This window comes from Rhynchophorus ferrugineus, unplaced genomic scaffold, assembly GCF_030347505.1.
Source record: "Rhynchophorus ferrugineus isolate W39M unplaced genomic scaffold, kcgeb_rfMv2 rfM5, whole genome shotgun sequence".
In the NCBI taxonomy this organism is placed as follows: domain Eukaryota; kingdom Metazoa; phylum Arthropoda; class Insecta; order Coleoptera; family Curculionidae; genus Rhynchophorus; species Rhynchophorus ferrugineus.
Genome location: NW_027472584.1, coordinates 5,464,481 through 5,475,092, shown reverse-complemented (window position 1 = coordinate 5,475,092; position 10,612 = coordinate 5,464,481). Strand labels below are relative to the sequence as shown.

The window sequence follows — 10,612 nt, the reverse complement described above, 5'->3', positions numbered from 1 at the left end:
ATAAATAAAAAGATATAGGAAAATGTTAAATCTCATTGGTCCTTACATTGCGTTGTAAGCTGGGCCGCGACCTCCTTCTGGGACCACCCAATTATTCTGGCTGGGGTCCTTGATGTTGCACGTCTTACGGTGGATGGCCCTCTCCAGAATCGAGTGGCACAAACTCATACACACCAGCGGGACAATAACAATCTTCGAGTCCGTCGAAGATGCCTAAGTTTCGTTTGACAGGATTTTGCGAGTTTAAAGTGTTGCATAACATAATTTGTGTTATACACTATATGTACGCTTTTAGTTGACTTTAAAAGATTCCAGTTGTGTTTTGATGACATTTGGGTGATTATTTTATGAACTTTTAAACAATTCATTAATAAAAAAAAACTTATTTTTGTGTAATGCTCTAATTTTTCATTAGGTACAATCCTTTTAACTAACTTTCGGCAAGGTAATAAAACCCGTGGCAAAGCTACTACTAAGCATCCTCCAGGAAAAGTGAGATTGGGGATACTGTGTAAACTGCCGGTGCCCTGGTGAGATCCTATTGCCGTCTTCGAAGTGATGCTTTATGAACGGATGGTGTTTGAACCTGCGAAGAAACGAACATTACCGCATTACCGATCTTTGGATATTCAGTTCTTTTGGAATTCCTTGTACGGGCTCAGGTACAGATTGATGTAATCCAAACCCGACGGCGATCAGGGATACCTCGTCGTTAAATGATACAGAAAGGATCCTCCGTAGGTGTTCTTATCCAAGGGCCAGCCGATGGTGTGCTCCGCGCATCCGGTTTATGTTTGAATCATTCGTCGCGATATCTTTAACGCTCCCGTCATCGTTGTACAGGACTTCGGAAGGTGCATAACCCGGGCCCACTGCCTCAGCTTGCTCTCCCAACCACTGAATAACGTGTCCCAGCGGGACGATATAGTTCCCGTGATTAAACATCGGAGTTCCTGACGAAATATCATTTATTCAATATATAAATCGATTTAAGACAAAGAATCCAACCTGGCAGGGCTGGTACCGGAATCCTACCGGTGCTAGTTAATAGACCGAACTTATCCTCCGTTAGGGGAGTGTTCAGAGGCGCGCCCTTCTCTTTCCAGTCCCATTTATGGGGCCTTCTCGACGATGATTACCTAAAAATCTATGTTCCGTATAGACCACCGATCAAGTGTGCTATGACTTCGATTCCACCGACCCTGATTTTCTTCCCTTCCGCGTCCAACAGTTGTTTGGCTCGTATAGTCGCGCTTATTCCAGTTGCACCATCGCCGACTATCAGAATATCAGTTTACATCTAGAATGTGTAATTTAAGAAAAATTAATCCTTTCAAGGTAAGTAATAATTTTAGCATGACATGTCAGACAGAAATTGTGAAGAATATATATTATAAATTTAAATAGTGTAGATACTTAAAGTGGTAGAAAAAAATAGTGTTTTAAGCTGGGCATATATTTTTTCAGACTATTGAAGAAGAATTAACAGACTGTAACAGGAATAAAGCCAAAGCCAAGTCTCTTTGAAACAATTTTTTTGTTTTAATACGGACAAATTCTATGCATATTTATAATCAGACTTATAGACAGACAGGTAAAATAATAAAAATGATATCAATAAAATAATTGGTTATATAATGTTTAATTCATAATAATATATATTGTACAATTTTCTTAATATGTCACTCAAATTACCAATATTAATCTACGGGATAACGATGTCTTCTTTTCTTACTTAAATGGTAGTTGTTAAAAATAGAACCTTTTTTATTTATTATTATAGCAATAATATAGAATATATTATGTTTTAATGAAAAAACAGCTGAATCATAGTGCATTTTATATTAAAATTACCTTTCCATCTTGGATCTTCTTCTCTTGGATGAATGAAATATAGTGTGTTATCTTAGAAAATTGATCCGAATATATTCCTATTTAACCCAACTGCTGGACTAGAAAATATGATTAGTTATATTTAAGAGTTCAAAGGTTACTTCACAATATACTATAAATAAAATAAAGCTCCAGACAATAATTGTATCATTACATATAATCATTTTAAGCTATAAAATTTAAAATATCTTATAAAATTTATTTTCGACAAATTAATTAAATATTCCGAATTAAAATGAAATTTTAGATATTTTCAACGAATTCCCTAAATGCAAACTCATTTTCTTTTATTTTAACAGGGAATTGTATAATTAAAGGTAACAGAAATACCTTACTCAAAAAATCAAAGTCCAACTCAGAGGTTCAAACAAAATATATCAAAATAAACTGAGCTCAGTGCAATTTTTATTTATTAACCTTTGCCAACAAAGTAACTTATATCTATAAATGTAATTTTATGAAAATCGGTCTTATAACATAAATATAATACTAAATAACACATAAAGTCACAGTTCAGAATCCTTTTTCTCATCTTCTATGTTGATTGTCTCCTATATATCAATCTTGGAATAATTCTATGTCCAAAATATTACTACAATATTAAATAAGTGTATTTTCATCTGTAATAAGATTGTGGGAAAATAAAAATGATACGGCAAGACCGATTGTTTAGAAACAGACATTTGACAAGATTGTAGAAATTTGTTTTTTGGGTTGCCGAGCGAATTTAAACCAAATAAAATTACCTGACATCTGTGGAATTTTCGAAAAATTTATCTAGTAATCCTAGTTAATAGAGCACATTCAATCCATATTTAGCTACTAGGTCACGAGAATTTTTGATATTTACGCCTTCACCCAAGCACATCTAAATAATAATGTAAGGAAAAAGGCTTTAAAAAACTCTGTATCAATAATTTCTTACAAAAGCTTATATTGTTCCCAATCATAAGACTGCGTAGTGTTGTTCATTCTCAAGGAACTCAGTATATTGTACTTCTAAGTTTAAAAGGTGACCTAATTTTAAGATTTGTTGGAATTGGCATCATCCTGAAAATAGACTATAAAAATACACTTGATATCATAAAAACTAATTTAAATTACCTCTGACATGCCTTGTACTTTACCAATAAGACCGTTGTCAAAATCTACCACATTGTCAAACATTCTATCAATCATATCGAAAATAGTCTACAATTTTGTTTTCCTATTTTTATTTTTGGACTTTGTTGGTTGCTGGAGAGGAGTTTTAGAGTTTTCTTGCTGTTTGTGTGTTTACCCTTCAATCTCAGGAATATTCACTAAACCAGGTAACATTTTCAGAAGCGATCCTTTTTCGATCTTCCTGATCCAGCGACTTCTAAATCATCAACCGTGCATTTTGTTGTAAATGATTTCTTATGGGCTGGCCCAGACTATCTCCAAGTTAACCTCCAAATTACGTTTTTGAGCAGCTTCATACACAATAAAAATGGGTAATTTTATCATTTGATTTTGTTCTTTGCAATTACCTGAAATAAAGGTAAGTTATCTAATCATCATTTTCTATAATAAATTGTCTACCCATTGCTTCAAATGAGAACTCCTCCTTGTTTTGTTAATATAATTTAGAGCTTGCAATGCAGCTTCATTACGAGCATTTTTTATCGTTTGCGCCTCTCCATAAAATTTGACGTCGTTGACGTTAAAATGGACTTTGAAAGGTCCCTTCGTGTCAGAATCATTTCTTCTAACATGAAGAGTATCATTAAAATGAACCGTGTCATTCATTTTATGCAAATAAGATTTTTTCTCTGAAATGTCTGGTGATGCAGTCTTGCCTTCTATTTGTTCCTAAAAGGCACCTTATTTATATGTCTATATTTAACTAAACAATATTGAATACCAAAATATCATTAATTATAGAGTATTGTACAGACATCCTTACCTTTAATGCTAAATTGTTTAGTAAAGCTACAGGTGTTTCTTCAGGTTCTTTTCACTCTTTTTGATCTTCAAAGAATGATGTTGATATTCTGTATTTTTCAGAGCCCTCTGTGCAGCTTTCCTTTGAGCATTCTTCAAGCTTTTACCATCCACTGCTTAATTTTCATTTCCTAAATAGAAAGCGATGGTAAAAACTGTATTGTGCAGAGGTCAATGAAATTTTTGATATATAATTGCATCTAATAATTTCACATTAATATACCTCTTCGTTAATTAATTCATATGAAAATGTAATATCATTACATTCAGCAATTCGTGACTAGAACTTAATGCGGATTTGTCTTCTGCTGGTTCACTAGTCAAACCTAAAACTCGGTTTGTTTCTGGCACAGAGGGATTATTTTTCCACGTTTCCGAATAAAGATACCACGATGAGGTATCTATTATTCTTCAAAGTTAAAAGCGTCCCAGATATAGATCCTTTTATACCAGTGAATTAACTATAAACATTGCTATTTACCAACAATAGAGTCCCTGTCGCCAAAAATATTTTTATATCATTTAATAACAATCCATAACTTAAGCTTAACAAGGAAAATAATAGTAGTATACAATTAAAGCAAATCATACTCAAATAATATAAAGAGAAAACATATATAACCGGGGAAACACACTAGAACTAACCTTAACATAATAATATAGAGCTGTAGGGGGTAAAAAAAATTTCGATATTCTTGATAAAAACTATCGATATTATTAGTAAAAATATAGATAATTTTGGCTAATCTATCGATTTGGTTTATATTGGTTTATTTTTTTTAATACCGTAGTTATTGCACTAAAGATTTCGGTATTTTTTTTCCTCCCATATATTGATTTTTTAAAATTATTTTCTATCGATATGTTTTCTGGCCGCGGACATATTTAAAAATATCAATTAACATATTAAAATACAATAAAATATTTGTGGGGTATTATTCCATTTCATAGAAAAATTCCATTCTTTTTTACAGATCCACAGAACATTCAAATATAAAAGTAATACTACTTCGTTTAAAATTAAATTATAAATTGCATGTTATTGCATGTAATTATTATAATACTATACAGTAATTTTTTTTTCTTGTCTTTTTTAAAGTTAGTTTATTATTAAGCCTACTGACTGGCGAGTGGCCAACTTAGAAATTATCCCAGAAGACATCCCGTCTTACCCAGCCTGGTTACTGGCGTGACTGGGATCATTTTCCTTGTCGGATTTTGTACTCTTACCTAAGGGCATTCACAAACATCACAAATTTACTTACATGCCCCAGCAGAATTCGAACTCGCGACTATCGCAACAGGGGGACCATCCTGTCGCCTTTACTACTGCGGCAACTAAGCCAGCTATTAAATCGTTTATCATGAAAAAATATTTTATAAAATAAATAAACTTTTTTATAACTATTAATTTGTGATATGTATGGTTGCAGAATGTATGAGCAAATTTAAAAAATTCCCTTATTTCTCATATGATTTATCTACCAAATACTTCATTATAATGAATCAAAAATTATGGATAAATGATACAGGGTTTTGTAGAAGGGTCGGGGTCAGGATATAATGAGTCAAGTAATAAGGGGTCAAGTTAATGGTAGGTTTTATCAGGATAAACGATATAAATGTGCATGTATTTTGATTTTGTTGATTTGACATTTAGCATGATTTTTTTATTATTGAAATTCACGCCATTTCCTTTAGCTTGTAGGATTGGTTGCATATATCACTTTAATTCTCAACTCCCCACTCTAAACGTTTTTTCCGCTCTATTCTAGGTTTTATTTGAATTAAATATTGGGTTTATTTTGTGTTATGTCAGTTCTATTGCTGCTTTTTAACGTTATTATTCGGTTTCTTTAATAATAACAGGATAACAGTGCATTTAATTTGATTTGTGCTTTTAATGTGAAGATTTATGGTTTTTATATGAAAAAAATCAAAATACCGTGGGGTAAGGTAATGCTCTAGAACTGATTTTGTTTATAATGTATTTTTAATGTGCAGGAATGGTTGATGGTGAACTGAAATCTTGATTCTTGATGTATTGAAACATTTTCGTACCACCGATCAAATCACCTTCAGAGACAGTAGTGTTGTATATTTTAATTGTTATGATAATATTTTACGTATATCAAATTACTAGAAGAAATTAAACTAAAAGTTTTTAATATACGAACAGTTTTTACTTCATTGAATATTCCATATTTATGTTTATTATATAAAAGGGAAGAATAAGAATATATATGTATATTTGCTTTTAGGTGCGCTGATTGTTATTCTAAAATTTTAAAAATAATCTCACTTATGACGCCTTTGTTATAATGTATAAATTTTAAATTTTTCAATACTTAGGTTTTATTAAATGGAATTTGAAAATGGTTAGTAAGTGTTAGCTCATGATATATTTTGCGTATACTTTAATATGCAGACGTAAATTACTTCAATGATTATTATAAATCAAATATATTTTCGGGCATATATTGAAGATATTTTTAAGACAAATGTTAGTAACATCATTTTTAAATTACTCACTTAACTTTATTATGGGAGAAACATGATTAACTTAAAAAATAGTGGTCGAATCGACTGTTTTTATTCGATAGTTACCAACACTAATTCAATTTTAGTTGGGGCAGTAAGGAAATGCACTTTTTTATTAGAACATAATTAGCGTTGGGAACTATGGCTAATCAGTCGCTAGTTTCGGTTCGACTGATTGTATTACTTTTTACTATCGACTGTTTTTGAGTCGTGTACTTTTAGTTACTATTTTCGGTTCTACTAGTTTCATTCGACTGCTTTTTAACGTTCTGACTCTGTCGTCCTAGGCGCGACCTTGACAAAAATGTATACCGAATTTATGCTTTCCTAGATTTATATATAATATATTTAGTTTTATGATTTTTTTGGTAGTTTGCTTCTAAATAAAAATATATTGTATATTAATATAGCAACACTTTGGAACGATATTTTTCAAGATTGTTAATGTAATAGGGTAAAAAATTAAAATTGTGAATGACAAATAAGTAATAGGTAATATTTCTTTTGATTGACTTTTTGGTGTGTATCTAACACCCTCGGTTTTTGTTAGAAAATATTTCTGTCCGATAATAAATAAAGCATTAATTTTATTTTAAAAAGCTCTAGTAGTTATTGTGCGATCATTTTTAATTCATGGTTATTGTAATACATGTTATATATCACATAGTAATACATGTTTAGTTTAAGTTGTATTGTATTGTTTATATGTATTTAGTATATTGTTTAAAAATAGCAATTCATCTCAGAACATTCAAATATAAAAGTAACTCCACTTCCTTTAAAATGTAAGTATTATAGATATATTAATAGTATTCAGTAATGTTTTTTTTTTCTTTTTTAAAGTTAGTACGTGAAGGAATACGTCTCGCGTATACTAAGGTTGTAAAATATAAGCAAATATTAAATTAATTGCTCCAAGCAATTATATCCGTCCTTTCCTCTCTTACAATTTATATAGGAAAGGGATCGAACATACTCGTCTGACATTAAGAATTAAAATAAAAAGCCAAGCCGTGCATTAGATTTTGCATATTTTGTAGTGGTTAGTAGGCATGTTGGCCACAAAAAATATCGATATGTCGAAGGAAAAAATATCCATATTTTTTGCAATAAGTATAAGATATATCGATATTTTACAAAAAAATGTATGTATATTTTTAATTGAAAATAAACGTAGTCAAATATTAGCCTAAAAAATATTTTTTTCTAAAACTCTTAAGGAATAACGGTATTTTTGATAAACCATTAAAATTAAGTACCAGAATTCACTAAACGTTTAAAAGTAAGTTCCGATTTGAAAGTTTTTTTTAATTGTACTTAATCTTCTGAAATTATATCATCTAAAAAATATCGATATATCGACAAAAAAATATCGATATTTTTTCTGCATCCCTAGCGGCTAGTTATTTAAATTTTTGTGTTGATAGTGCTGTATGGAGATAGCTGATACACGATTTTAAAGTTCTTCAAGTCGTAAAAATGTCGAAGAAGCGAAGATCAGTTAGCGGGTCTCAAAAAACCAAATCACAGACTGATCCAGACGTACCGGATCAAAATACAGAAAATATAATCAATGATGTAGTCAGGTACATTATTCTTAAAGCTGACGAAAAGTCATTTTATACCAGATCCGAATTAAATCAAAATGTAATTCACAAAAAGGGCCAATGCGTGGATAGTGTTATACAACAAGCAATTAAGGTTCTGGAAAATGTTGGTATTATTATTGTTATATGGATGTTGTTGATATTGTTTTGCATACATTTTTAGGTATATGGTTACACACTTACTGAATATGATGATGTAAAAATGAAAAAAAAAATTTATTTTTTAATTAGTATGTTGCCTTCTGTAAATTATTCCGATGAAGAGGAAGAATGTGTTTCTAGTTATGAAACTGGTTCAAATGTACCAAATGCTGCTCACAAGATACTGACTCTATTAATTTTATCCCATATATTTATGACAAACGCGCCAGTATCAGACAGTGAGCTCTACGATACCATTCCTTTATTGTTTTTATATTGTTGATTTATTATTTCAGAATCCCTTTATAGTTTCCTGAAGTCCTTGGATATTGATGTAGAAGTTGAGCATCCATTTTTCGGTAAAGTCAAAGAATATATAAGAGAAACCTTGATAAAGAATTATTACCTTCACTGTGAGTTTGATGAGAAAACGAAAATACAAACTTTCCAATGGGGGATTCGAGCTGAAATTGAAATCTCAAAGATGAAGGTTTTACAGTTCGTGTGTGAGGTAACTATTTCAGTTGACTTATAAGCACATTGTCAGGTTATTATTGATTTACAGATGTATGGAAATAAGCAACCAAAAGACTGGCCAGAACATTACAGAGCGGCCGAGAATCAGTTCAAAGAAAGAGAAGAGCTAAAGGAAGAAACAAGGGATGAATCAAGCTAGTCACCGATACTGGTAGAACTACAATATAAAGTTTATTTGTATACAAAAATTGTATCTTCTTAACTAATACAATATAAATAAAAAGATATAGGAAAATGTTAAATCTCATTGGTCCTTACATTGCGTTGTAAGCTGGGCCGCGACCTCCTTCTGGGACCACCCAGTTATTCTGGCTGGGGTCCTTGATGTTGCACGTCTTACGGTGGATGGCCCTCTCCAGAATCGAGTGGCACAAACTCATACACACCAGCGGGACAATAACAATCTTCGAGTCCGTCGAAGATGCCTAAGTTTCGTTTGACAGGATTTTGCGAGTTTAAAGTGTTGCATAACATAATTTGTGTTATACACTATATGTACGCTTTTAGTTGACTTTAAAAGATTCCAGTTGTGTTTTGATGACATTTGGGTGATTATTTTATGAACTTTTAAACAATTCATTAATAAAAAAAACTTATTTTTGTGTAATGCTCTAATTTTTCATTAGGTACAATCCTTTTAACTAACTTTCGGCAAGGTAATAAAACCCGTGGCAAAGCTACTACTAAGCATCCTCCAGGAAAAGTGAGATTGGGGATACTGTGAAAACTGCCGGTGCCCTGGTGAGATCCTATTGCCGTCTTCGAAGTGATGCTTTATGAACGGATGGTGTTTGAACCTGCGAAGAAACGAACATTACCGCATTACCGATCTTTGGATATTCAGTACTTTTGGAATTCCTTGTACGGGCTCAGGTACAGATTGATGTAATCCAAACCCGACGGCGATCAGGGATACCTCGTCGTTAAATGATACAGAAAGGATCCTCCGTAGGTGTTCTTATCCAAGGGCCAGCCGATGGTGTGCTCCGCGCATCCGGTTTATGTTTGAATCATTCGTCGCGATATCTTTAACGCTCCCGTCATCGTTGTACAGGACTTCGGAAGGTGCATAACCCGGGCCCACTGCCTCAGCTTGCTCTCCCAACCACTGAATAACGTGTCCCAGCGGGACGATATAGTTCCCGTGATTAAACATCGGAGTTCCTGACGAAATATCATTTATTCAATATATAAATCGATTTAAGACAAAGAATCCAACCTGGCAGGGCTGGTACCGGAATCCTACCGGTGCTAGTTAATAGACCGAACTTATCCTCCGTTAGGGGAGTGTTCAGAGGCGCGCCCTTCTCTTTCCAGTCCCATTTATGGGGCCTTCTCGACGATGATTACCTAAAAATCTATGTTCCGTATAGACCACCGATCAAGTGTGCTATGACTTCGATTCCACCGACCCTGATTTTCTTCCCTTCCGCGTCCAACAGTTGTTTGGCTCGTATAGTCGCGCTTATTCCAGTTGCACCATCGCCGACTATCAGAATATCAGTTTACATCTAGAATGTGTAATTTAAGAAAAATTAATCCTTTCAAGGTAAGTAATAATTTTAGCATGACATGTCAGACAGAAATTGTGAAGAATATATATTATAAATTTAAATAGTGTAGATACTTAAAGTGGTAGAAAAAAATAGTGTTTTAAGCTGGGCATATATTTTTTCAGACTATTGAAGAAGAATTAACAGACTGTAACAGGAATAAAGCCAAAGCCAAGTCTCTTTGAAACAATTTTTTTGTTTTAATATGGACAAATTCTATGCATATTTATAATCAGACTTATATACAGACAGGTAAAATAATAAAAATGATATCAATAAAATAATTGGTTATATAATGTTTAATTCATAATAATATATATTGTACAATTTTCTTAATATGTCACTCAAATTACCAATATTAATCTACGGGATAAC

General features: G+C 32.3%; 1 protein-coding gene across 1 annotated transcript; it reads left to right on the top strand.

Annotated features, from left to right (window-relative positions):
- Window positions 1-7,878: 7,878 nt before the first annotated feature.
- On the top strand, window positions 7,879-8,841 carry LOC143197382 (non-structural maintenance of chromosomes element 3 homolog). The gene is made up of 4 exons (XM_076405764.1): window positions 7,879-8,112; window positions 8,170-8,386; window positions 8,444-8,658; window positions 8,713-8,841. The coding sequence occupies exons 1-4, from the start codon at window positions 7,879-7,881 to the stop codon at window positions 8,821-8,823; spliced, it is 777 nt and encodes a 258-aa protein (XP_076261879.1). The 3' UTR covers window positions 8,824-8,841.
- The last annotated feature ends 1,771 nt before the right edge of the window (window positions 8,842-10,612 follow it).

What these genes read in the sequence shown, in the direction of transcription:
- LOC143197382 (XM_076405764.1), top strand. Translation starts at nt 7,879, where the DNA reads ATGTCGAAGAAGCGAAGATCAGTTAGCGGGTCTCAAAAAACCAAATCA. An exon ending in AAACGCGCCAGTATCAGACA is followed by an intron (nt 8,387 to 8,443) that starts GTGAGCTCTACG and finishes TTATTATTTCAG; the next exon opens with AATCCCTTTATAGTTTCCTG. An exon ending in TTTTACAGTTCGTGTGTGAG is followed by an intron (nt 8,659 to 8,712) that starts GTAACTATTTCA and finishes ATTGATTTACAG; the next exon opens with ATGTATGGAAATAAGCAACC.